The sequence below is a fragment of the Acomys russatus genome, chromosome 5 (genome assembly GCF_903995435.1).
Source record: "Acomys russatus chromosome 5, mAcoRus1.1, whole genome shotgun sequence".
Classification (NCBI taxonomy): Eukaryota; Metazoa; Chordata; class Mammalia; order Rodentia; family Muridae; genus Acomys; species Acomys russatus.
In genome coordinates, this window is record NC_067141.1 from 65657375 (window position 1) to 65684927 (window position 27553).

A 27553-nucleotide genomic window follows, 5' to 3' on the forward strand; every position below is an offset into this window, starting at 1 on the left:
CCCCCCGACCTCTGCCTTCTCACAGATCCACAGCGTCTCTGGGCAGACTGCCGGTGCCTCGCCGGAGGCCTGGGTTCCCTTCCACTCCGCCCTGTGCGCCGCTATCCCTCCGTGTTGGCCGCAGCCCGGTCGCTCTCAGTGCGGGCGTCCCGTTTAGACCGCGTTCTCCTTTTTGCCAATGGCCGCTCCTCGAGACGCTGAGATCCACAGGGAGGTTCAGGTGAGGGTCCTAGATCGCTGGGTCTGTAAAAGCGTTGCCCCGAGCAACTTGAGCATACTAGCGGGGAGGCCAGGCCACACCAGGCCGGGCAGGCCAGAAAATGAGGGTAGAGAGCAAAGGCCAGTGGACTGTAATTAAGCTGTAATTAGGAATGCAGTGGAGCCCTCTCAGCAGGCACCAACTCCAGTCCTTTTCTCTTCTGTGTCTGCTGAGTCAGAACTACTACGGAAATGTACTGAAGACATCTGCAGACCTCCAGACTAATGCCTGTGTTACCCCAGCCAAGCTGGTCCCCAAGTACATCCGGGAAATTCTGCAGAATGTCCACGAAGATGTTACTTCAAGGTAGAATGTGTGTGCTGTCCCCTTGAAGCCCCAGACTACAGTTTTCACATACTGGTCACTAGGGAGTTCAGCCATCACAGTTGACCATCCTGCTTGCAGTATCTATGTGACACCCTCAAAGTTCAGCACTGAGCTGCTCACTCCACTGAAGACCCCTCATCTGTATGTCGTCGTCTTGTTTTTCTTCTTCTTCTTCTGCGTCTTCTTCTTCTTCTTCTTCGTCTTTTTCTTTTTCCTTTTCTTCTCTTTCTTCTACAGGCTTTTTGAGACACAGTTTCTCCATGTAACAGCTGTGGCTGTCCTGGAACTCGCTCTGTAATCCAGGCTGTCCTGGAACTCGCTCTGTAATCCAGGCTGTCCTCGAACTCATGGAGATCCACCTGCCTCTGCCTCCCAAGTGCTGGGATTAAAGGTGTGCACCACTTTTTTTTTCTTTCTTCCTTCCTTCCTTTCTTTCTTTTTTTGAGACAGGGTCTCTGTGTGTTGCCCTGGCTGTCCTGGACTCACTTTGTAGACCAGGCTGCCCTCAAACTCACAGAGATCCTCCTGCCTCTTGCCTCCCAAGTGCTGGGATTAAGGTGTGCGCCACCACGCCCGGCTTAACCTCTGCTTTTAAATCATGTGTTTTCCATGCCTCAGGTATTATGGCTGTGGTCTGGTTGTGCCTGAGCGGCTGGAAAACTGCCGGATTTTGGATCTCGGTAGTGGAAGCGGCAGAGACTGCTATGTGCTTAGCCACCTGGTTGGTGAGAAGGGACATGTCACTGGAATAGATATAACTAAGGTCCAGGTAAGGCAATGATTTGGAGGAGAAGGAAAGGCTGCTCCAGGCTACTCTTTGAGGTCTAAAACCACTTCCTCGCTTCTCTTCATGGTAATTTAAGAAGTCTGAGGGGGCTGGAGAGATGGCTCAGAGGTTAAGAGCGCTGCCCGCTCTTCCAAAGGTCATGAGTTCAATTCCTAGCAACCACTCGATGGCGCATAACCATCTATGAGATCTTCCGGTGTGCAGGCCAGAACACTATATGCCAAATAAATAAATCTTTAAAAAAAAAAAAAAGAAGAAGACTGGGTTTTTTTTTTTTAGCTTTGATTTCTGCCTCCAGTGACCCGCAAGTTGAATGCGTTTCAATCAGCGACTGTCCCGGAGAACTCAGTCAGAGGTTTAGCCTGACAGAGGAGCTTGTGATGACCCTGTGGTACTTCTCCTTTCCTCCTTTGTTTTTCTGTCCAGAAAGATCTGTCATTGGATGAGATCTGTCCCAGGCTGCTGCGTATCGTATAAGTCTCAGGAATCTTGCATATCTGTCCAAAATAATGCAGGATGAGGAGTACCTATGGCTTTAGCTATAGGAAAGTTTTGGGGAAGAAAAATGATTTTTGAAAAATGTTGATTGCCTAATCTGTATTTTTTTCTTTCTCTAGGTAGACGTGGCTAAAAATTATCTTGAGTACCACATGGAAAAATTCGGTTTCCAGGAACCCAATGTGACTTTTCTTCACGGCTGCATCGAGAAGTTGGCAGAGGCTGGGATCCAGAAGGAGAGCTATGATATTGTCATGTAGGGCTGCAGCCTTTCCGTTCTGAGGAAAGCCTGTTTGATGTTGAACACCCAAATGCTACCACTTTTTGATGAGTTGACTTTCATGTAGGGAATTAAACTAAGCAAGGTCTTCATAAAGGAAGGGAACGCTAATGAGCTCCTGAGGCCCATTGACAGCATCACCAGGCGTGTCTAGTCTCTCAACACAAAAGCATAAATTTAAAATATTATGAGGTTTTTTTTTTAATGTCACTCAATTGCTCATTTCTTGGTGTGAGTTCAGTAGACGACAATATCATGTTGCAGTGTGAACACATATGCCCACAAGTATGCCAGCATGTTCCCCAAACCTATACTCCTCTTATCTGTAGTTGTGGGTCTTGAAACTACAGGGATCAGCCAGGCATGCCTTTAATCCTAGCACTTGGGAGCAGAGGCAGGCAGATCTCTGTGAGTTCAAGTCCAGCCTGGTCTACAGAGTGAGTTCAGGACAGCCAGGACTACACAGAGAAACCCTGACTTGAAAAATCTAAAAAAAAAAAAAAAAAAAAAAAGAAAAGAAAAAGAAAGAAAGAAACTACAGGGACCCGTTTTAAGAAATTTGTATTGGAGGGTTTCCTACTTGGGTACTTACCCAGACTTTGATGCTAGAGCCCACTGCACACTGAGGCTCGGTGATGTACACCAGATAGCTAGCCAATTGCTACTTGGGTCTGATAAACAGAACATCAGATAATTCAGACACAAGAGGTGATGATAGCCAGAGTTGCGGTAGCCATTCAAGATGTGTGAGGCTGCTGTTGAAAGAACCTAGCAGACTGCTTATTCTTGTTGTTGTTATTATTAGTAGTTTTGTTTTGTTTTTCGAGACAAGAGTTTCTTTGTGCAGCCCTGGCTGTCCTGGAACTCAGGATCTAGATCAGGCTGGACTTGAACTCACAGAGATTTGCCTGCCTCTCTGCCTCCCAGGTACTGGATTTAAAGGCGTGCACCACCACTGCCTTCTCTAGCCGACTGTTTTACAGTGCTTTTTCTTTGAGCAGGAGTTCACCATAAAACAATGATGAAAGCTTAGGCCAATCATGGTGGTGCACACCTTTAATCCCAACACTCAGGAGGCAGTGACAGTCAGATTGCTGTGAGTTCAAGACCAACCTGGTCTACAAAGTGTGTCCAGGACAGCCAGGGTGACACAGAGAAACTCTGTCTCAAGAAGAAAGAAAGAAAGAAAGAAAGAAAGAAAGAAAGAAAGAAAGAAAGAAAGAAAGAAAAGCAAGCTTAGTAAACAAAGGCCAGTAATCCCACTGTTCGTAGGTGCTGCACTTTTCTATGACTGGCAGCCAGTGTGGTGTTGACTCCAGTTTTATCATAAACACTTGTTTACCGAGTTGCTTTGGCTGTAGTGCTACCAGGCAGCGATAGGCTTTATTGTGATTTTACAAGACTACCACCATATATGTGGTATTCTTTTCCATTCATTTTGTTTGTTTGTTTTGAGACAGGGTCTCACTATGTAGTTGTGGCTGGCCTGGAACTTGCCCTGTAGGCTGACCTTGAATGCACAGAGCTCTGCTTACCTCTGCTTCCTTATTAAAGGCATGCACCACCACATTTAGCAATGACTGCGTTTTCCTTTTTTCTTTTCTTTATTTTTTTCTTTTTTGGTTTTTCAAGACAGGGTTTCTCTGTGTAGCCTTGGCTATCCTAGACTCGCTTTGTAGACCAGGCTGGCCTCCAACTCACAGGGATCTGCTTGCCTCTGCCTCCCGAGTGCAAATTATGGTATTCTGTGTTTCTCGTTTTTCCTGCGTCATTGTTAAATCATGCCCAAGTGACAGGCTTAGGCTGTGCTTTTTTCTTTTGATGGTGAGCATTGAGCCCTAGAGAAGCATTTTACCACTGAGCCCCAAATGAAAGTCCTGGGAAAGCTCCTTTGAGGAGCTTCGTCTGTGCATGTGTGCCTTGAGCGCTTGTGGTATAGGCATCTGAGTCCAGGTTTTGTTTTGTTGCCTGCTGAACATCAGGACAAAAATAAGACCCATGCTTCCTAGTCATTCTCGTACATCTGCACTCACTGGCTGCTTACCTAAACAATTTGCCTGTCTCCCTTATCTGGGAGAAGAGATGAATGTGAGGAAGAGAGGGTCACCAGGAAGAATCAGGTAGCCTGGATGGCCACCTGTAGGCACTTTTTGGACTTAAAGGATTTGAATCCTTCAACATCTGCTTTATTATTTTTTATTATTATTATTATTATTATTATTATTATTATTATTATTATTATTATTATTATTATTTAGATCCAACTGTGTTATCAACCTTGTTCCTGATAAACAGGAAGTGCTTCGGGAGGTGTATCAAGTGCTAAAGGTAAGGGGAGGAGGGAGATGAATGGATGAATGATCTTTAAACACCAGGGACGGCTAATGGGGTCATGTTCTCTATTGGAACTCAAGAATTCAAATTCCTGATTTAGTCACCAAAATAAAAGGGAGCCAAGTTGGTCTTGGTGGAGGATCAGGAGTTCAAAGCCTTCGTCCTGCAGAGAGTTCAAATCTGACCTTAACCATATGAGATGCTATTTCAAAAAACACAACAAAGTGCTCAAAAGGCGGGGTGGGGTGGGATGGGGTGGGGCAGGACGAGGTGGGGCAGGGTGGGGTGGGGCGGGGTGAGATTGTTCTCCTCTCAGCATGCAGACTGCCCACTGTTAAAATATTGTCCTTCTCACACCTTTAATCCCAGCACTTGGGAGGCAGAGGCAGGCAGATCTCTGAGAGTTCAAGGCCAGCCTGGTCTACAAAGTGAGTCCAGGACAGCCAAGGCTACACAGAGAGACCCTGTCTCAGAAAACAAAACAAAACAAAAACCAAAAAATTAAAATATTGTTCTTCTTTGCTGTGCCCCCTGGTTGACTGTGAGTCTCAGATGATACAAAGTTGACGACCCACTCTGATAGGGTTCTATGAATTTCCGTTTTCTGAAACAGACCCTGTTTCTCATCAATTCTATTTCTGATGCAGATCTTATCTTGGGAAAATCTAAGATGGAATTTTTATATGAATGCTCCTTTAAAGGGGAAACTTCCAGGACCTTCACGGCCTTCCGGTGGGTGAAGGGATTTGTCTTTGTGTGCTAGAAAGCAAAGCATTCTGGGATTTGTAGGGCTGAAGGTGTAGTTCATGTGGTAGACGTGTGACTATCACATATAAGGCTCTATTCCTAGCACTGTAAAAGGAAAATCGTGGGATTTTGCGCCTGTGGGGCTGTTATATAGCTCACATAGACATATCTATAAGGGGCTAGAGAAAGGACTCAGTCGTTAAAAATACTGGCTGCTCTCCCAGAGGACTCAGGTTCAATTCCTAGCACCCTCATGGTGGCTTACAACCATCTGTAATTCCAATTCTTGGGGTTCTGATGGTACCTGCCACAGACATAGACTCAGGCAGACACCTGGGCATGTAACATATTAAAATCAAAATTAAAAGTATCTGTGTAGGAATGATCTCAGGTCATTGCTAGGATGCTATTTTGTAGACCAGCTCATGACCTATACTGGGATCAACTAATAGAAGTTAACATTATTGTAGGATATAAATTTCCAAGCTTTTGAAATTAGCTAAATAACACCTTAAATTCCTGATGATTTCTTTGATTAGATGTTAAGGATATAGAAAATTTTCAATGTGTAATAATATCAGTATACCTCACAGTAGCTCTCTTTCTTTTCTTTTTCTTTTTCTTTTTTCCTTGAGACAGGGTTTTGCTGCGTAGCCCTGGCTGTCCTGGAACTTACTTTGTAGACCAGGCTGGCTTCGAAATCCACCTGCCTCTGCCTCCTGAGTGGAGCAGCTTGGCCTTATTACTATAAATTTTCAAGGGACAAGACTATTCATTCTATGAATGTCTTCTGTTAGTTGTCTAGATGCCTAGAGCTGTATTCTGTTTGGACTCACTAAAAATTTAGGCAATCTGCATGTGTTATAAGGAGAGATACTCACTCCTGCGTTCTTGCTTATTTAAAAACTTTTTTTAAAAAAGATTTATTTATTCTATTTTATATGGATGTTTTGTATGCATATTTTGCCTATGCACATACATGTGCACCACGTGTGTGTCTGGTACCCGAAGAGATCAGAACTGACCTTACAGATTGCTGTGAGCCTTGGTGTGCGTGCTGGAGACTGAGCTTGGGTCCTCTACATCAGCAGTTCTCCATGACCCCTTCATGGCCACATATCCTGCATATCAGATATTGATATTATGATTCGTAACAGTAGCAAAATTATTGTTATGAAGTAACATCAAAATGCTCTTCTGGTCGGGGGTCACCTCAACATGAGGAATTGTATTAAAGAGGAAGGTTGAGAACCACAGCTCGACATCATTGTTGAGTCTACAAGAAGAGCAAGTGCTCTTAATCTCTGAGCCGTCTTTCCGGTCCAGTTCCTGCTTATGGGCTTCATCATGGTGTGTGTGTGTGTGTGTGTGTGTGTGTGTGTGTGTGTGTGTGTGTGTGTGTGTGTGTACATGGAGACAGGAAGGTGAGATCAGGTGTCAGGTGGCACCCTCAGTAGCTCTCAACTTTATTTTTTTGAGATATGGTCTCTCACTGAACCTAGCACTCACCAATTGGGTAGGATTGTGTCTGATGAGCTTCCGGGACTTGCCTCTCTGCCCCATCAGAGCTGGGGTTGCCTGCCTTCTGTGGATGCTGGAGACTGGAGCTCAGTGGGTACTTACACAGCAAGCACCTTACCCAGCAGTCTATCGCTGCAGCCCTCACTTCTACTGTTCCACAGGCTCAAACAGCGTTCTCAGTTGACAGCCCCCCTCTCCATGTCCTGTCCTGCTTCTCCACTTTCTGTTGATGCCCTTCTTACTGAATCTTAGAAAAGAGTTTTATGTTAGATAGGACCCTGGAGCATAAAGTTCCCAGGGTTGATTTTAGCAAGGGAGGCAGCTGCTATTTGTCCGAAGGTCAGCTTGGTCAGTGTGAGCTCAAATACTGGCATTTTGAAACTGATCTCCTGCACTCATCAATTTATTGTTATTATCTGGGACCAATGTAATCTTTAACCTTGCTCAGACATGCACTGTTCTGTTTCAGCATGGCGGGGAGCTCTATTTCAGTGACGTCTATGCTAGCCTTGAAGTGACAGAAGACATCAAGTCACACAAAATTTTATGGGGTATGTGTACTTGTTTTATTCATATAAACTATTATTGACTAGTGTAGAGCTCCATCGAGTCAGGATGAGACCACTGGATGGGACAGCGAATGGTGTAAGGCCAGGAGGGCCCAGTCCTTTTCTGACACTCAAAAGCAATATGAGGGTGGATGAGGTGGCTCAGTGGGGAAAGGCTTTCGTGGTTCCAGGCTGGCAACCCGAGCTTGGTCCCTGGAACTCAAGTAAAAGTGGAAGAGCAGATTCCAAAAACCAGTCTCTAGCCTGCACATGCGCACTGTTGTACATGTCCCTTCCCCTCACTGCACATGCGCACTGTGGTACATGGCCCTTCCCCTCACTTCACATGCGCACTGGGGCACATGCCCTCCCAATGCACATGCGCACTGTGGTACATGCCCCCATCTATAAATAAATTTGTAAAACAGTGATATGGTCTTAGGCAATTTAATTAATCTGTTATTGTTTTTTTAAACTGTAAAATGAAAATAATAAAACACACTAAAAATTATTTTGAAGAATAAATGAGGTAGAGGTTTATTCCTTTATTCTTATTTAAGGGTCTCTAGAAGTTGAGGAAATAAGCGCATGTTCATGATCAGTCTGACTGTAACCTAAAACTTTTTTCAATAAGCTGGGAGTGGTGGCACATGCCGGTTACCTCAGCTCTTTGGAGATGGAAGCAGGAGATTGAAAGCTCATTCAAGGTCGGCGTGGGCCACACAATGAGACAGTCTCAAAAAAACCAGATCTTATTTTTAAATAAATTGTGTTAAGTTTTCTTATTATATAATAATATAAATGGGTATGTTAAAGGCAAGAAAATACACTGGGTGCAGTGGCGTATGCCTTTGATCCCAGCACTGGGGAGACAGAGGCAGGTGGGTTTTTTTGTTTGTTTTGGTTTTTTGAAACAAGGTTTCCATGTGTAGCCTTGGCTGTCCTGGACTCACTCTGTACACCTGGCTGTCCTCGAACTCACAGAGATCCACCTGCCTCTGCCTCCTGAGTGCTGAGATTAAAGGCATGTGCCACCACGCTCAGTGACAGAGGCAGGTGGAGCTCTGTGAGTTCAAGGCCAGCCTGGTCTATAAAGCAAGTCCAGAACAGCCAGGGCTTCACAGAAAAACCCTTTCTCAAAAAACCAAAACCAAAACCAAAGACAAGGAAAGAAAACAAAACAAAACAAAACAAAAAACCAAAACAAAACAGGGCTGGAGACAGCAGTTAAGAGAGCTGGCTGCAAGCCAGGTGTGGTGGTGCATCCTTTAATCCCAGCACTTGGGAGGCAGAGGCAGGTGGATCCCTGTGAGTTCGAGGCCAGCCTGGTCTAGGACAGTCAAGGCTACACAGAGAAACCCTGTCTCGAAAAAGAACAACAACAAAAAAGTAAGCGGAGAGAACAGACTTCATAAAGTTGACCTGTGATCTCCACTAATGCACTATGATATGTGTGCCTCAGCCAAGAATATGTGTGTGTGTGTATGTATGTATGTGCATATATAAAAACTATTATATATATTATATTATATATATGCATACACACACACACACACACACACACACACACACATATTTTTTTTTAAAGTAGGAAAGATCAGATGGCTCAGTGGATAAAGGTGCTTGCTGCCAAGTCTGACAACCTGAGTTTGATCCTCAGAATTCCCATCGTAGAATGAGAGAAGCAACACCTGAAAGTTGTCACCTAGCTTCCACATGTGCACTGTGGCCTGTGTTGTCTCATACACACTGAAAATGAACAAACCTATAAAAGCATAATAAATAAAAAATAAATAAATAAGTCAGGTATTGTGGCATACACCTCTAATTTTAGCACTTGAGAGGCAGAGGCTGGCTGATCTCCCTGAGTTCAAGGCTTGGTCTACATGGAACAGTGGTTCTCAAACCCTTTGGGAGTTGAATGATCCTTTCACAGGAGTTCCCTAAGACCATCAGAAAACACATTACATTACAGTTCATAGCAGTAACAAATGTACAGTTATGAAGTAGCAACAAAAATTATTTATTGTTGGGGGGTCACCACAACATGAGGAGCTATATTAAAAGGTCACAGCATTAGAAAGGTTGAGAGCCACTGACATAGAAAGTTCCAGGCTAGCCAGGGTTTCATAGTGAGAGCCTGTCTCCAGAAAGCAAGATAATAAATGAATAAAATAATTAAAACAAAACAAATTTTAAAAAATGTATTTCCTAAGTCCAAACATTGTTTTAAAATTTTATTTTGTGTATATGACTATTTTGCTTGCATGTAGCACTATGTACCTTGTGCGTGCGTGCCTGGTGCCTGTGAAGGCCATATGAAGGTATCCAGTCCTCTAGAACCACAGTTATCGACAACTGTGAGTTACTATGTGGGATGCTGGGAATCAAACCTGGGACCTCCAGAAGAACAGCCAGTGCTCTTAACCTCAGAACCATTTCTCCAGCCCCAGTGTAACATGTATAAAATACAGTATGGTACAACTGTGCTGTTCAGCCTGAAGTGTTTGGTCACAGGGAACTATTTAGTTTGTCTCCAAGTTATCCACCTAACAACCTGGTCCAGACAGCCAGGGCCGCACACAGAGGAATCCTTTCTCAAAAACAAAACACTTTTTGGGGAGGTAAGGTAAGGGGTGGACTTTGAGACAGGGTTTCTCTGTTCTAGACTCACTTTTTTTGTTTGTTTTTTGTTTTTTGGTTTTTTTTTTTTTGAGAGAGGGTCTCTCTGTGTAGCCTTAGCTGTCCTGGACTAATGTTGTAGACCAGGCTAGCCTTGAACTCCCAGAGATCCTCCTGCCTCTGCCTCCTGAGTGCTGGGATTAAAGGCATGCGCCATCACCGCCTGGCTTGTCCTGGACTCACTTTGAACATAAAACTTGTATGAACATGTTTGCACATGAAAAAAAAAAACCCTGTATAATGCCTTGTGAACATGAGTAGTATTGTTCTAGTAATAGATCATTAGGGAGCTAAGAGGCAATTTTAATGCCATTTTATTCTCAGTAGCAGCACCTTTCAAATATGACCTAACTCACACAAGCATTGTGAATGCCTGGAAACGGTTCTAGAGAAATGCTAACTAACAAATTCTACTGGGTTCTTTTGGGGTGGGGTGGAAGGGGGAATTTTTTTTTCAAGGCAGGGTTTCTCTGTGTAGCCTTGGCTGTCTTGAAACTGGCTCTATAGACCAGGCTGGCCTCAAACTCAGTGGTCCTTTTGCCTCTGCCACCCAATTGCTGGGATTAAAGGTGACTGCCACCACCTGATTTACAAATCCTGGATTTAACTATTACTCTCTAGGCCTTGTGTATACTTGCAGGTAAACTTACTGTTTTTAGGCCCCGTGTTTTTGTTTTAAATTCATTATCATCACTATTTCTATTACTTGTTTGAGACAAGGTATCATGTACCCCAGGCTGCCCCTGAACTCCTCATTGTATCTCCCAATGTGCTGGAGTTGTGGGAATATACCACCCCACCTGGTTTGATGTGGTCCTGGGGATCAAATCTAGGATTTTGAGCATGCTCAGTAAGCACTCCATCTGCTAAGCTACACCCCCAGCTCTTGTAGTTTTGTTTTATTGAGGAAGGATCTCATACTCACCCAGGATGACCTTGAACTCCTCATCCTCTGGCCTTTATCCTCCACATGCTGAGATGATAGGTGGGCACCACCATGGCCAGTTAGACCCTACATGTTTATACTGTGTCCTGGTTAATTGTACAGGCTAAGCGGGGCAGTGGTGGCGCACGCCTTTAATTCCAGCACTTGGGAGGCAGAGGCAGGTGGAGCTCTTGAGTTTGAAGCCAGCCTGGTCCTCAGAGTGAGTTCCAGGACAGCCAGGGCTACACAGAGAAACCCTGTCTCAAAAAAAACCCAACCCAACCAAACCAAACCAAAAAGCCCAAAACAGGCTATATATCTCCTCAGTTGATTTATGAAGGACATCGATACATCGATTGCTTCGTACATTGATTGCTCTGTGATTCTTCTTCTAAGGTGAATGCTTGGGTGGTGCTTTGTACTGGAAGGATCTTGCCATCATTGCCCTAAAACTTGGGTTTTGCTCTCCACGTTTGGTCGCTGCCAATATCATTACAGTTCAGAACGAGGAACTAGAACGCGTCATTGGTAAGAAAGAACCGCAGAGTCTGTGACGGCAATATGGGTGGCTTCAGTTTAGTGATTCCCTCACGGGAGACAGCATCATCTGCAAGCATCCATGTGTCCCCTGAACAATTTCCGCCCCTCCCTCCAGAGTGAGGTTTAGTAAAGTAATTTGAAACCAGCCAGTAAATAGATGGAAGTGTCCAGAAAGAAAATTGGTGGTATACAGTGAAGAAAGTCATCTCTACAGTACGCTCCATCCTTGACTTGGATGCTGCTGGGTGCAGGAAGTGAGCCACGTGTGTCTGCTTTCAGGTGACTGTCGCTTTGTGTCTGCCACATTTCGCCTCTTCAAACTCCTTAAGACAGAACCAGCTCAAAGGTGCAGAGTTGTTTACAATGGAGGAATCACAGGGCATGAAAAAGAACTAATCTTCGATGCAAATTTTACATTCAAGGTAAAAAACCAAAACCAAACCAAAACAAAAAAATACCCTATCCACTGTGACGGCAGTATGTCTCAATGGTAGAACTCTTGCTAGCATGTACACACGTGTGTTTACATATATACATATACGGTCATGTGACATAACATCTCAGTCAGCAAGACTATATACAATGACAGTGCTGGGATTAGAGGCATGCACCACCGCTGCCCAGCTCAGCTTCTTCTTTTATATTATTACTTGCATGTGTTTATGTGTATGTGTTATGTGTGTGCATATGTGTACAGGTGTGCACATATGTGTGGAGGCCAGAGGTTGATACTGAGTGTCTTTACTGATCATTCTCCATTATCTATGTTGAGGTCCTTAATCCTCACACTCTGATTTAGAGATTTCCTTTTTTTTTTTTCCCCCCGAGACAGGGTTTCTCTGTGTAGCCTTGGCTGTCCTGGACTCACTTTGTAGACCAGGCTGGCCTTGAACTCACAGCGATCCGCCTGCCTCTGCCTCCCGAGTGCTGGGATTAAAGGCGTGCGCCACCACGCCCGGCTAAGGGTTTTTTTTTTTAATGTTTTATAAATTATAAGGTCTTATAAGGCTTCTAAATTGCCAATTTTATTATTTCTTTTTTTAAAAAGATAGTTTAAATGCCAGTTAAAGCAGACTTCTATTTATGATTTGAGAAAGTTTTTTTTGTTTGTTTGTTTGGTTTTTGTTTTTGTTTTTTTTTTTACTGACCTGGGTGTAGCACATGCTTTTAATTCTAGTTCTAGGGAAGCAGAGGCAGAGACAGGAGGACTTCCATGAGTTGGAGGTTAGGTCAAAGAAGCTCTCAGAAAACAAACAGAAAATTGTATTACCTAGGACTTCTAGTTAGTGTGAAAAAGAGACCGAGTTAGAGGTTTATTTAGAAGGTTTGGAGAGATGGGTCAGTGGTTAAGAGCGTTTGTAGCTGTTGCAGAGGCCCTAAGTTTGGTTTCCAGCCTCATGCAGCGTCTTACAGCTACCTGTAACTCCAGTTCTGTTGGATCTTGCATTTAATTAACATGCTGGCATTAACTAGTTGGAATACCAAGTAATTTGTTTTTTCATACAGTTCCCTTCATCTTAGATTAGTATGGAAAGAGTGTTAGGGGACAAAAGACTCCCAGTAAATTATTAAACAAAACCACTGAAAACAAACAGGGATGTAAAACAAACAAAAACCCCCAGAAAGGTCAGGAACCTAAACGCTTTCAAAGCGAACAAACACGCTGGTAAGAAACAAAACAGATAGTTAACAAATTAGATCCTTACAAGAAACAGCTCAGAATAAACAAGTGGATGACTGGCATCCTACAAGGCAGGACCCAGCCAGAGCAGGACCAGAGTCCACCACAGGAGGTGGTGTGTGTGTGTGTGTGTGTGTGTGTGCCTTGTCTCTGTGTGTGTGTCTGTGTCTGTGTGTGTGTCTCTGTGTGTGTTTGTGTGTTATAAGTACAGGGCAGTTAGGCACAAGGTTTTCACTGTGGACTTTTTGTTTTGTTTTTTAGTAAAATCTGAGGCTGAGACTGTACCTCAGTTGATAGAGTGCTTGCCACACAACACTGCATAAAAATAAGCATGGTGGCACATGCCTGTCATCAGCCTTGGAAAGTAGAGGCAGGAGGATTAGAAGCTCAAGGTAGCAATTTTGAGGCTAACCTAGGTGACAGGAAACACTGTCCAAGGGGAAAAAAAAAAGTGAACTCTTAGTGAAATGCTAGCAATCTGAGCATATGTGAGGCTAGGGCTGAACTGCAGGTTCAAGGCCAGCCTGGGCTGCAAGGTGAATTCCAGATCAGCTTGGGATACATCGATAGATTTTTGTCTTTAAAATGAATTTAAGAAGGGGGCCAGAGAGATGGCTCAGTGCTTGCTGAACAACCAGGAGGACCAGACGAGTTCAGCAGATGAGACAAGCCAGACAAGCCTCGTGTTCTGTTTACGTAGATTGTCGGATTGTCACGGCCCCAAGGCAGGGCAGAGACCAGAGGATTGTTGGGGCTTGATAGCTTCCAGGTAGATTGAGAAAATGTGAACACCGTGTTCAGGGGGAAACTGTCTCAAAGGAATAGGCAGAGGACGGGTGATGGTCCTTCCTTCTGCCCTCTGCCTATGCATGCGCATGCTACACATGTGGCATGCACACATACAAAGGTATTTTTTTTTTGAAAAAAAACATTTAAAAAATAAGAAAAACAAAAGAAAATACTTACTGAATATTAGGCATTGCTTTATATCCGTGGTTCTCAACCTTCGTAATGCTGAGACCCTTTAATACAGTTCCTAATGTTGTGGTGTCCCATCAACCATAAATGGATCACCCTTTGTTACCTGGGAACTTCAATTTTGCCGTTACGAATTGTAATATAAATATCTGATAATGACCCTCAGATGGCTCACGACCCACAGGTTGAGAGCCACTGCTCTAGCTATCTCTGAAAATGTATTAAACACTGAGGCAGTGAATGCCTCTTTTAGCACTGTGCCCTAAGAAAAACTGATCCTGACACTGGTCAATTGACATCTGCAAATACACATGAAATTAGTAGAGGATCTGAAGACCAGAGATGGTGTTTTACCCCTGAACTACACCACTCATTAGTAAGCTTCTGGCTATTTCCTTTCCCTCCCTCCCTCTCTCCCTTCCTTCTTTTCATTTGAGACAAGGTTTTTCTCTCTCTGTCTCTCTGTCTCTGTCTCTGTCTCTCTCTCTTATTTGTTTGTTTGTTTGTTTGTTTGTTTCGAGACAGGGTTTCTCTGTGTAGCCTTCACTGTCCTGGACTCACTTAGTAGACCAGGTTGGTGAACTCACAGCCTTCTAAGTGCTGGGATTTTTGGCGCTCACCACCACACCCAGCCTGAGACAGGGTTTCTTGGTGTAACTTTGGCTGTCCTAGACTCAATCTGTAGACTAGGCTGGCTTTGAACTCACAGAGACCTGATCCGTTTGCCTCTGAGTCCCTGAGTGCTGAGATTACAGGTGTGAGCCACCACCAGGGTCAGGATATTTTCTTTCTAATAAGATTGAAGTGCTGGGCTGGCAAGATGGCTCAGGAGGTAAGGACGCTAGCCTGTGAAAACCTGGCCACCTCTGTCCCCCCCCCCCCCCCCCCCCGTCTCCCCAAAAGAACAAAAGGACCAAAATGGCATCTTTTTGGTCTTCATTTTGTGCTGCCCTTTAGGAAGGTGAAGCTGTCGAAGTGGATGAAGAGACAGCAGCTATCTTGAAGAACTCACGTTTTGCTCAAGATTTTCTCTTCACACCCATTGGCGCCCCACTGCCTGCTCCCCAGGAGTGTTCTGAATTAGAAGCAAAGGTTTGTTTGACTTTCAGTTCCCTACTTCAAACAGGTCCCTTAAAATAAGGACAAACTACAGATTCACTAAAACAACAGTGTTCTTTGCAGTTGGCCATCATAGCCAATTTCTAGAATATACAATGATTTGATTTTGCTTTACACATTCTTTTTACTTAAAGATTTATTTTTGTTTTATGTGTATGGGTATCTATGTACTGTGTGTTGTGCCCACAGAAGCCAGAATTCCCTGGAACTTGAGTTTCAGAATCAAACCTTAATCTTCTGGAAGAGCAACCCGTGCTCTTAACCACCAAGTCATCTCTTAAGCCCTTAAGTTTTTTTCCCTTTAATTCTAGCAACAGGTCAAAAACCTTTGAGTTTTTAGGATATCTGTGAGTTAACTAAAGGTATCTATAAGCCCTGTACAATTGTGGGGTTTTTGTTTTGTTTTTTTTTTTGAGACAGGGTTTCTCTGTGTAGCCTTGACTATACTGGACTTGCTTAGTAGACCAGGCTGGCCTTGAACTCACAGAGAACTCACAGAGCCACCACCACCTGGCTACAATTGTGTTTATATATATAATTTCTTGGGAAACAGTCACTTTGATCAAGTTTTCAAAAGGGTTTAGATACAAAACAGTAAAGAGTTACCACAACAACACCTTAAGTGCTGGACTCAGTACCACATACCCACAATGCTAGTGACTAAGTATGAAGGGGAGCTGTACCTGAATCCAGGAGTTCAAGACCTTGGGCAATAAAACAAGACCTTGTTTCAAAAACAAAACAAATTTGAACCCTAGGTGAACTTTATAAACCAGCTGTAGTTCCTTTTGGTAATTGCCAAAGCTAAGCTAAAATTGCTCTAATTCTTACCAATTTGACCATTTAAAAATTTAAAAAGATTTTTAAAATTATTGTTTTATACCTATGGGTATTTTGTCTACACATATGTCTGTACCACATTTGTGCCTGGTGCCTGCAGAGGCCAGAAGAGGACATCTAATCCTCTAGAACTGGCATTACAAAGAGTTGTGAGGTGCCATGTGGGTGCTGGGAATCAAACCTGTGTCCTCTGGAAGAACAGCCAGCACTGAGCCTTCTCTCTGGCACTAAAAAAGGGTTTTTAGCATTTATTTATTTATTATGAGTCTGGTGTGTGTGTGTGTGTGTGTGTGTGTGTGTGTGTGTGTGTGTGTGTGTGAGAGAGATGGTGTTTCAGTGTGTGTCACAGCATATATGCAGAGGTTAGAAGGCAGCTTGTGGGAGTTCTCTCCTTCCATCATATGGTGTTTGGGGATTAAACACAGGACATCAGCTTTGACAGCAAGCACCTCTACATGCTGAGCCATTTTGTCAGTTCCCCATCCTAAGTGTTTAGAAATGTATGATTCCATGTTATTTACTTCACTCACAAGGTTGTATAACCATCAAGACTATTTATTGCAGGCTGGGCATGGTGGCGCATGCCTTTAATCCCAGCACTCTGTAGGCAGATCACTATGAGTTCGAGGCCAGCCTGATCTACAAAGTGAGTCTAGGACAGCCAAGGCTACATGGAGAAACTCTGTCTTCAAAAACCAAAGGTGGGGCGAAGGGCGGAAAGATTATTCATTTCCAGAACTTTCAAGGCCTCTTACTCATTCAGTAGCCATTTCCGAGCTCCTCCTCCCACTGGCCCTTAGCAGTGGCTGATGGTTTCGACTGGATGGTTCCGCCTCTTTTGACATTCCATATGACCGAACTCCCATTCCACGTGGCCTTTTGTGTCTGACTTTTCTCCTGAGTTCCACAAGCTTCTTCCCTGGGCCATGCTCCACTGTCACACTCTCTTGGAGTAAGGCCTAGAACACATTGGTTTATCTGTCCTTTGCTTGACGTAAGAAGTTATCCTGCTTCTTGGAGATTATAAGCAGTGCTATTAGGAACATGAATTTGCAGATACTTCATTGATTTTCTGCCTTTGCATCTATACCCGAGAGTGGATTTTTTCCCCCCTACCATTTCTAACTTCTGATGGCTTTTGGTGTTGTTTGTTTTTGAGACAGGGTCTCACTGTGTGGCCTTGGTCAGCCTGCAACTCAGTGTGTATATGAGGTTGGCCATGAATTTACAGAGAGCCACTGGTCCCTGCCTCTAGAGTACTGAGATGAAAAGGAACATGCCACCATGTCTGGCCGTATTCCTAGTTTGTAAAGAACCAGCAGCCTGTCTTCCACAATAGCTGTCCAACTTTGTCCTCCCTAGCGCTGTCACCAGAGCACAGCAGTCCTGTTGCCGGTCACCACACATGCCAAGAGGAAGGACAGAATGGAATCTCTAAGCTGTGCTGATGCAGAAAGCAGATGATCTGAGGAGGCCATGGCCTGCCTTCCCTTATCTACAGCCAGCAGGCTTTAGCAGAGCAGGAAGAATAAAGGCAAGTGCGTTCTTGCTGCCTTTGTCAGGTGGCCAGCCTTGTCCCTGAGACCTATGATGTCAGTGCCTCTGTCCTTATCATCTCTTACCCTCTTCCCTTGTTCTCTGAACATCTGGTCCAAGTCTAGTCAGTTTATTCCTTTATCGTCCTTGTCTCTTCCAGGGTCATCTGGCCTAGGGAGGTAACTCCAGCAAACAAGCCATTAACATTTTGTAGGTGTTAAGCTAGCAAGAATGCAGGCTGTAAAAGCGTTGACATCGGTCTCTCCTGTCCCACTCTGAGCAGTAACTCCTGTAAGTCTGCACCGATGTAACTGCAGTGCAGCCAGCAGTTAGCTTGGCTGCTCATCGTCATGGGAGTTTTCCAGACTAAAGCTGTGCACACCAGTGGGCATGGGGGCACATGCTCGTGATCAGGGTTTCTTTGGGTAGCCCTGGCTGTCCTGAAACTAGCTTTGAAGACCAGGCTGGCCTTGAACTCAGAGACCTGCCTGCCTGTGCTTCCTGAATGCTGAGACTAAAAGTGTGGGCCACCACTGCCACCCTCTTAACAATACTATTAGTTTTCTCCCATGTGTCCTTTACTCTGGTCTCCGAAATTATCTCTCTTCAAAGATTTTCCCTGTTTTTACTTTATTGTAGTTGGTACACTTAACATCAGTAGACAAGTAAGCCTTGTGGCATTTCCCCTTCACAGGCTTTAAGAGAGTCAAGGTCATTAGAGACCTGCCAGGAGACCACCCAGTCCCAGTGTCTGAGGACTAATGCGACATGCTAAGGGAGGGGCAGGCAGACTCAGGTCTGTACACAGTACAGTTTACTGATGGACTTCCTGATAGAAGTGTGGTCCTAGGCAGTACTGGTCGGAAGAGGAACACGTATGAGGATTGGGACATAAGTGACTTTATTCTGGCTGGGATGTATCTGCTCCTCGTGGGAACCTATCTGTGCAGCTGCTGTGTTCCCCGTGCTGGCTCTGGGGTGCTACTCTCCATATTGCTCCAATGGCTCTTGTCCATTATCATCTGTTAGACAGCAGCAGATGCTGCTGCTTAGGTATATTTTGGGATAACAACCATGGTAGTTATAACTGAAGATAGCAGGCTGCAGTTATAACAATATCAGTCTCTTTGTGGTTTTTTTTTTTCCTTCCTGGTTTTTTTTTTTTTTTTTTTTGGAGTTTTTTTTTTTTTTTTTTTTTTTTTTTTTTTTGGTTTTTTGAGAAAGGGTTTTCCTGTGTAGCCTTGACAGTCCTGGACTTGCTTTGTAGACCAGGCTGGTCTTGAACTTACAAAGATCTACCTGCCTCTGCCTCCTGAGTGCTGAGATTAAAAGTGTGCTCCACCATGCCTGGCTTTTTTATTGTTTTTGAGACAGGGTCTTCACCATCTAGCTCAAAACTGTTCTGGGCCACACTATATAGACTAAGCTGTCCTTGAACTCACAGAGATCTGCCTGCCTCTGCACCATCCCACGCCCTCCCATTGCCCCCCTCCGGCCCCCACCCCCAGTGCTGGGATTAAAAGAGTGTTCTGCCCCATCATCCCAGGACCAATCTTTTTTTTTTTTAAGAGAGAGACAGATGAGGGGGAGAAAGACAGAGAGAGATGCGGGGGGGGGGGGGGGCTAGATTGCGAGAGGACGCACTGGGAATGGGTCTTTTTTCCAAAACCAATCTTGACACAAAATTCCTTCTGGCTCTTTCTATCTCCTGTGCCTTCCTCTGCCACAGTGCACCCTGATTCTGCGAGAGATCTAAGCACTGTGCTGGCAGTGTGCTCTGAGCAAAGTCCACAGCCACAGAAGTGCTGTGTGAGAAGAGACAGGGCGCTTATGCAGACAAAAACAATCAACCTTTCCTGCTCAAGTTGCCAGAATAAAATACACAACCTAGCATGTCTCCTACAGAAAGGATAAGAAACTGGCTAGCATCCATTTAGGTTTGCTAATAGCCCCGCTCCTGCTTCCAGGACACCCCCTGCAGCTCCCCGCCCCAAAGTAGCCAAAACCGGACGAAAGACCACAGTGATGAATGGAAACTTAAATACAAATTTCTAATAAACAGTAGCTACAAGTTCACAGTCTAATGGGATTAATATATACCAAGTTGGAAGAGCTGGAGACGGCTCACACTGCAGCTAGTCCACTAGGGGGCACAAGCGCAACCACACTGTCCCCAGCTCTGCATTTATTTATTATTTATTTCGAGACGGAGGCTTGCCATGTAGTCCAGTCTACTCGTTCTCCTGACTCCACTTTGCCAGGTGCTGGACTCCAGCTGTGAATACTTGGATTCAGTGTCTGCAGTGAGTGAAATATCAGCGTGGTCTGGCAAGAGCACTGATGGCCAGGAGTCTATATGCAGAACTTGGGCGTGGATGGTCTTTAGGACAGGACTTAGAACCCCAAGCACTCATTAGGATCAGAAATGGCAGTGAGAGGTATTCCAAATTGTTCATGTTGTCCAGGGACTTCAGCCCAGGCAGCCAAGGTGAGCTGCAGGCTCTGAATGGGTCATTTTAATAAGCTGCTCTTTCTCTCTCCATCAAGCCTGCTGCCTGAGGGTTCTGTGGCAGACGAAGGTGCCATGATGTGGTTGAGTATTACCCCTAACAGCATGTCCTGGGAAGCCAGCACTCCGGGTCCTGTCAGTCCGGCACAAGCCCTTGACAATATCCCTCAGAGGAAAGACTTGGTGAGGCCACTAGGCGTTTGTTTCACTTCCCACTGTGACATCCACAGTGTGTGTCCCCCGCACGCTGCCTGGGGAACCAGGGCACTTGACTAGCCTCACGTGCTAACTAGCGTACCACCCAGGATTTTGTCCATCGGCCTCCCCGGTTTTCTCCTGTCTGAGAGCCAGATGGTGTCTGTGGCTGGTTGTGCTACAGTGTGGACGCTTGGCTTTCCTGATGGCCTAACTGCATACCCCACATTTTCCATCCTGTCCTATACCCTGAGGTGGTGAGACAGCTCCATAAGTAACTGGGCCCTGTGCTTGTACCTTCCACTGCCTAGAGGGGTCGAGGGGTCTGCCCTCTATGACTTCCTGGTAGGCTAGTTTTCACAGTGACCAGTGAGGACTCCATTGGCTCTCCACTTACGTACATGTGCATGGTGTGAAATTGATGTCTAAAGAGGTCAATCCGGTTTCAGCCTCCTCAAGAACTTAGAACATGGTATTTCCTCTTCTTGCCAGAGAGCCCAGCTCATGCCATCTGCTGTACTGGTAACATCTAGCTTTGGCAAACCTGGAAGAGAGGTGCCCAGAATGCACCTCGGCTATCCTTGCGTATGTAATATGTTGTGCGCCATTTGGGGGGTTTGTATTTTAACTCATACTCTGCTTAGAAACAACTGGGTCTTATCTGATCTGGCCAACCCAAGAGCCTCATGGGTGGCCTGGGGCCTTGGATCTTGCTGGAGTTGATAGTACCTTTATCCTACTGTGTCCTAAAAGAAGCTATAACCTTCCTCTTTTCCCAGGCTATGAGTACCAGAATGAGACTACATCATATCAGCTTGGAATGGGGCCCTAGGCCACTGTGCTGGGACAGGTAGAGACTGGGCAGGTATTCCTGAGAAAGAACCAAGTGAAGGCAAAGTAGATCTCTTGTGAATCTAGTCACAGGATTGCTGAGGTACGGTGTGCCTTTTTATCTAACCCCCAGGCAATGCAGGCACCTCAGCAAAGACACTAGGCCTTACCTTATTTAGCTCCCTATAATCCACATCCATTCTTCAAGTTTTGTGTGTCTTCTTGGAGGTTCTATGGGCAGGCAGTGAAGTCCCAGCCTGCCCTCCTCCTCCTCCTCTTCCTCCTCCTCCTTCTTTTTAAGGTTTTTCGAGACAGGCTCTCTCAGTGAAACAGCCCTGACTGTCCTGGACATGCTCTTGTAGACCAGGCTGGCCTTGAACTCACAGTGATCCACCTGCCTCTGCCTCCCGAGTGCTGGGATTAAAGGCGTGCGCCACCGCCAACGGCTCTGCCCTGCTTCTTATGTCAGTTCTGTTTCGTACTTCTATGCCTCTAGGGGCAGAAGGGCGAACAGGGTTTCATTTTTTCTTCCCTTCTCATTACCACCTTGGCTACCTGAATCTTGGTTCCAAATCCCACCCCACCCCCCACAGGAGTCCACATGTCTTTCCTAATAAAGTAGCATCCTTTGGTACCCTCCAGGACCAGGCAGCCTCCCGGAGCTCAGTACCACAACACTGCTTCTCTCATGGCGTTGCCCTGTAAATTTCAGTCACTGTTCCAAACCCTAGCGAGCATTCTGAATTGCCTTGGAATGTGTGTACTTTCAAAGTTCTTTTCTTTGTCTCAGTCAGCTCCCTGTGAGGCCCAGGACATCCTATACCCCTTGCTTGCAAGCCATCTCCAGCCCCACACCTAGGAGTTGGTGGATCCATCTTGTTTTGCCATTAATGCCTTCCTGGGAAATGTTCTTCCTCATGTTCAGGCTTAAGATCTTTCTCGAAGCCTCACAAGACTCCAGCAGCTTGTGTGTCTGTCTTTTCCATAGGAGAGCAGCCTGCCACAAAGCAAGTCATGTCCTCTTATATTATCTTAACCTGGCCTCCATTTCTTATCTCTCTCACTCTGATTTGTCCTTTTCCCCCACCAGACTTGGTGAAAAATCACACCCATCCAGGCCATCTTTAGTCTTGTCCCAAGTTGGCAATAGCCTGACCTGTATCAAAGCCATCCTGTCAACTGAGGAGGGGGATAAAAAGGACCACTCTAATCCTAGCACTGGGAAGGCAGAGACAGGTGAATCTCTGTGAGTTCGAGGCCAGCCTGATCTACAAAGCGAGTCCAGGACAGCCAAGGCTACACAGAGAAACCCTGTCTTGAAAAACAGGGGGGGGGGGGGGAGAAAGAAAAGAAAAGAAAAAAAAGGACTGCACAGTTCTCAAGGAGTATTTTTGGCAACTTGTTTTCTATTCCGCCTGTAAAAATGTCTTCACTGAAGCTGGGCATGGTGGTTCACGCCTTTAGTCCTAGCACTCGGCAGGCAGAGGCAAGCAGATCTCTGTGAGTTCAAAGCCAGCCTGGTCTACAGAGTGAGTCCAGGCTGTTACACAGAGAAAGCCTGTCTCAAAAACCAACCAAACACAATGTCTTCATTGGTCCCTGAGCTACTGGGTGTAAGTGGTTTGTTGCTGCTCAGTTCCTGCAGTCTTCTGGGCTTCCTCTGTGCTTTTCACAAAGTGCTTTTTGTCCTATCAGGTTCCCCCATTGGGTCATGTCTCCTCATGCCCACGACGATCCAATCTGCAGTACAGTTATTTCTTTGGTTGTGGTTGGCACTGTGCAGGTGCTGCCTGAGGGCCAGCTGAATTGGCGCTGTTCTTTTTCTCAGCTTTATTTCTCACCAGGGAAAGGCCACACCCTCCATGTCCCAGGCTCTCACTTTTCAGACTCTGTGGCAGTGTCTGCAGGATCCATGGATTTACACAGCAGCACAGAGTTAAGGGAGTGGATGGCCCTCCAGCTTGACACATGCCTTGCCCTTCTGCTGGACTACTGACTCCTGTAAAGTCAGAAAAGGCAAGGCTCACAGGCAAAGAGTCCCCAGCTCCACCAGCAGCTTTAGTTTCTCTCGCAAGCCTCTCTTCCCAGGTGTTCTGCATCTGCCTCTCACTACACGATAACTTCTTGAAACTATTTCTTATCCCCCCGCTTTGCCTCCAGCCTGCCTAGCCATAAGCTAGGGCCTTACACTTGGTTTCCCCCTTTCGAAGTAAGGTTCAAGGCTGAGAAAGAGGTAGAGACACACTATCTCTTTCAAGTCATGGTTCTTAGAGCTTTGTTTGCAGCCAGCTGGGCACCAGGACGAAACAGCTGCGTGACCTAGAGACACAGCCTCACGCTCTGGAGGAGGAGGGGACCTTTATCAATCTTATGAAGAATTTGATGATAAACCCTGGTGTACAGAGAATGCCAGCAATTGTGTGTATTTGTCCTCCCCCTTCCTCCTTCTCTCTTTCCTCTTCCTCTCTGTTTCCCTTTTTCTTTCTTCTTCTTTTCATTCCTGAGGATTGAACTCACGTTGTTGTGCACACGAGATAAGCACACTCCCATTGAGCTATGCCCCTGCCCTCTGTCTTCTCTTTCTTTTTCTTTTTTTCTTGGTTTTTCAAGACAGGGTTTCTCTGTGTAGCCTTGGTTGTCCTGGACTCACTTTGTAGACCAGGCTGGCCTTGAACTCACAGCAATCCACTTGCCTCTGCCTCCCGAGTGCAGGGATTACGGGTATGCACCACCATGCCCCGCTTCCTGTCTTCTTTTTAATCCTGACAAGAATGTTTCTCTATTACATTATTGTTGGGTATGATGGCATGGGCCTGGGGTGGGAGGTGGAAGCAGGGGGATCAGCGGCCCAAGGCTATTCTCAGAACCATATCTGCGGCCAGCCTGGACTGTAGAAGACCCTGTATCAAATCATATCAATCAGTCATCAATGAGTTACATAGTTAAAATGCGGCAGCATCTGAAATGATGCAGGCAGGATTTGTGCAGGGTCACCTTGCGGCAGCCAATCAACAGTAGTGGTGGTGATCACATGAGCGGCAAGTGGCCTAATTCGGAGGCACTGAGTTTGATGGGGCGGTCATGTGCTCAAGGCTCCAGGTAGTCCTCACAGTGACTTTTGATACTCAGCCTACTTTTGATACTCAGCCTACAGACAAAGAAGCTGGGGTGCAGGGAGATGAATGGCCTCATTCAAGGCTGCACGGCCGGAAGGTGCATTAGAACCGGCTTCTAGAGTAGGCACTTTAAGCAAAGGGATGCTGGCTCAGATGCCCTCAACTTCCATTTGGTGCTTGCCTCCATCACTCTCCACCCTTTTCTTCTTCTTCTTCTTCTTCTTCTTCTTCTTCTTCTTCTTCTTCTTCTTCTTCTTCTTCTTCTTCTTCTTCTTCCTTTTTCTTCTTCTTCTTCTTTCTTCTTCTTCTTCTTCTCTGTCTTCTTCTTCTCCTCCTCCTCCTCCTCCTCCTCCTCCTCCTCCTCCTCCTCCTCCTCCTCCTCCTCCTCCTCCTCCTTCCTCTCCTCCTCCTTCTTCTTCTTCTTCTTCTTCTTCTTCTTTTCTTTTTAGACAGGGCCATGCACCGCACTTGCAGCTCACTGTTTCAGCAAGGGATGACCAGTGAGCTCCAGGGACCCTCCTGTCTCCACCCTCCCCTGTGCTGGACTTAGGGGCATGTGCAACCATGTTTGGCCTTTTCTATAGATGCCGATATCTCACGCTTGTGCAATGAGTCCCGCTGAGCCATGCTCTGGTGATCATTTTTAAGAGTCAAAGGTAAGAGTGGCTAAGTCTGCTTACCACGTGCCACCGATGCTCCAAAGAGAAAGACATGCGATGGTCATGAGAGCCTAGCCACATCAGCAGCATCCTCAAACAGAGCTTTCTGTCTGCTTGACACAAACACCAGCTCTAGAGTGACTTTTTGACATTAGAAAGGTGGAAATGGGCTGGATAGAGGGCTCAGTGGTTAAGAACACTTGTTTTTCTTGCAGAGGACCCAGGTTCGCTTCCCAGCACCACATGACCACTGACAGCCTCTGCAACTCCAGTGCTGAGGGAGTCGGCTCCTCTTCTCGTCCCCACAGGCACTGCACACCCATGTCACACAGACATTCATTCAAGGGAAACACCCATACATGTAAAATAAAAACAAATACATCTTTAACGAAAAGGAAAGGTGAGAACCGAGGGCAGGCGAGGGCATGGCCACCATTCCAGTGAGACTACCAGTCTCTGGAATGTAACGGCGTTGAACGCTCCTGTTGGAATGTCCATCAGTAATTAGCAGGATGTAAACTTAGTAGTTTATTACACCCCCCCCCTTTTTTTTTGGTTTTATGAGAGAGGGTTTCTGTGTGTAACCTTGGCTGCCCTGGAACTCTCTTTGTAGACCAGGCTGGCCTGGAACTCACAGAAATCCACCTGCCTCTGCTTCCCTAGTGCTGGGATTAAAGGCATGTGCCACCATGCCTGGCTCTAGTTTATCACTCTTAAGGTGACATATTCATGCCCTGTATTTTCTCTCTTTGGTGCCACTGTAAGAAGCAACTCATGGCCTGGAGAGATGGCTCAGAGGTTAAGAGCACTGTCTGCTCTTTCCTAGGTCCCGAGTTCAATTCCCAGCAACCAGATGGTGGCTCACAACCATCTATAATGTGATCTGATGCCCTCTTCTGGCCTGCAGGTGTACATGCAGGCAGAACACTGTATGCTTAATAAATAAATAAATAAATGTTTAAAGAAAATTAATCTCAGCACTTGGGAGGCAGAGGCAGGTGGATCTCTGTGAGTTCAAGGACAGCCTGGTCTACAAAGTGAGTCTAGGACAGCCAGGACTACAAGAGAAATCCTGTCTAAAAAAACAAAAACAAAACAAAAGGAGGAGGAGGAGAAACTCCTTTGGAGGTAAAAGGAGGAAAAATAAAGACTGCTGGACAGCTGTTTCTCCTGAGAGCAGTGCACTCTGTGCCCTGAGGTCAGGGCCACTGTTGAGGGCCGGCTCTAATCTGGACATCCACAATTGTACTGTATCTCCAATTTAACATTCCTGTCTTATATATATATATTTCCGGAGAGTAAGGCATAGGAAGGGAAGTTTTAGCATTTCAGAATTTTTGTTCCAAAGGTAAAAGGCACATGCTCCTGAAAATCTCACAGAACAAAATCAACTGGGTGCAATCAACTCTCCCGTCCCAGCAGAAACTCTTTTTAAGCCACGTATGGTAACTTCAGCACTTAGGAGGCTGAGGCAGGAGGATCACCAAGAGTTCCAGTCTCACCTGGGCTACAGTGTAAGACTGTCTCTAAAAGCCACTTTGGGCCTGAAATTCTTGCCTGCACACACAGAGCCCTGGGATCAACCCCACCACTCCGAGAATTGGGGGTGGTAGCGTATATGTGTAAAGTCAGCACTTTCTAAGTGGCACAGTGAGTTGTAGGCCAGCCTGTGTCAAAACCAAAACCAAACAAAAATAAGTCCCCCCCTACCTTGAGCAGTCTTTCGATAAAGGTTACTCTGGGAGGAATAATAATCTAATTAGAGCCTCCGGAGGGAAGGGCCATCATTTGTTCCTTAGTTTGTAGCCCAGGCTGGCCTCTAAGTCACTAATGTAATCAAGGATGACCCTAAGGTCCAGATCCTCCTGCCTCCACCTCCACCTTGCTGGGGATGCGGGTAGAATAGGTGCCAAGAGGCGTATCTTAAAAAGGTCAAGTGACCGAGCCAGGTGTAGTGGCGCACGCCTTTAATCCCAGCACTCGGGAGGCAGAGGCAGGCAGATTGCTGTGAGCTCAAGGCCAGCCTGGTCTAAAAGGGAGTCCTGGACAGCCAAGGCTTTACAAAGAACCCTGTCTTGAGAAAAAACAAAGCAAAACAAAACAAATCATCTGACAGCTGGGCATGGTGACGCACGACTCTAATCCCAGCAGAGGCAAGTGGATCTCTGGGTTTGAGGCCAGCCTGGTCTACAAAGAGAGTTCAGGACAGCCAGGGCTGTTACACAGAGAAACCTTGACTCAAAAGAGAAAAAAAAAAAAGTCATCTGAAACCGGATGGGACTACTGTATGTGACGTTTCAGCTCCCTCTGTGGCAAATCAGCCCCAATCAAACAGAAATATCAGTGTCTGAGTGCTTCAAACTCCTGTCGTCCTTTCATTCTGGTTTGCCTTTTGACAGGTTATAATCAGAGATCCATTCAAGCTTGCAGAAGAGTCTGAGAAGATGAATCACCGCCATGCACCTCATGGCGCCGGAGGCTGCTGTGGCAAAAAGAAAAGCTGCTAGATCTCCAGGCAGCAGGCAGCCCACCGGGCCGAGAGGGTGGCTGAAGAATGGTTCACACACGGTTCGTAGCCTGGCCTGCCCCACAGACTATGGGAAGATGGCAAAGGCACCTCACTCTAGGTCATTGCTAACAA

At 45.8% G+C, this 27553-nt stretch overlaps 1 protein-coding gene across 2 annotated transcripts; it reads left to right on the forward strand.

Moving 5' to 3' along the window:
- Positions 1 to 27546, forward strand: As3mt (arsenite methyltransferase). Of its 2 annotated transcripts, XM_051146718.1 has the most exons (10): positions 1 to 220; positions 438 to 565; positions 1205 to 1355; positions 1991 to 2127; positions 4410 to 4479; positions 7223 to 7304; positions 11305 to 11436; positions 11728 to 11870; positions 15065 to 15199; positions 27312 to 27546. In XM_051146718.1, exons 1-10 carry the CDS (start codon positions 179 to 181, stop codon positions 27417 to 27419), a joined length of 1128 nt encoding a protein of 375 aa, XP_051002675.1. In that variant the 5' UTR covers positions 1 to 178; the 3' UTR covers positions 27420 to 27546. The 2 variants fall into 2 exon arrangements, with proteins under 2 accessions (XP_051002675.1, XP_051002676.1); XM_051146719.1 differs by lacking the exon at positions 15065 to 15199.
- Positions 27547 to 27553: the final 7 nt, after the last annotated feature.

Bases quoted from the DNA above. Each gene is read 5' to 3' on its own strand.
- As3mt (XM_051146718.1), top strand. From the start codon at position 179: ATGGCCGCTCCTCGAGACGCTGAGATCCACAGGGAGGTTCAG. The intron at 1,356-1,990 runs GTAAGGCAATGA...TTCTTTCTCTAG, and splicing joins TAGATATAACTAAGGTCCAG to GTAGACGTGGCTAAAAATTA. The intron at 2,128-4,409 runs GTAGGGCTGCAG...ATTATTATTTAG, and splicing joins GAGAGCTATGATATTGTCAT to ATCCAACTGTGTTATCAACC.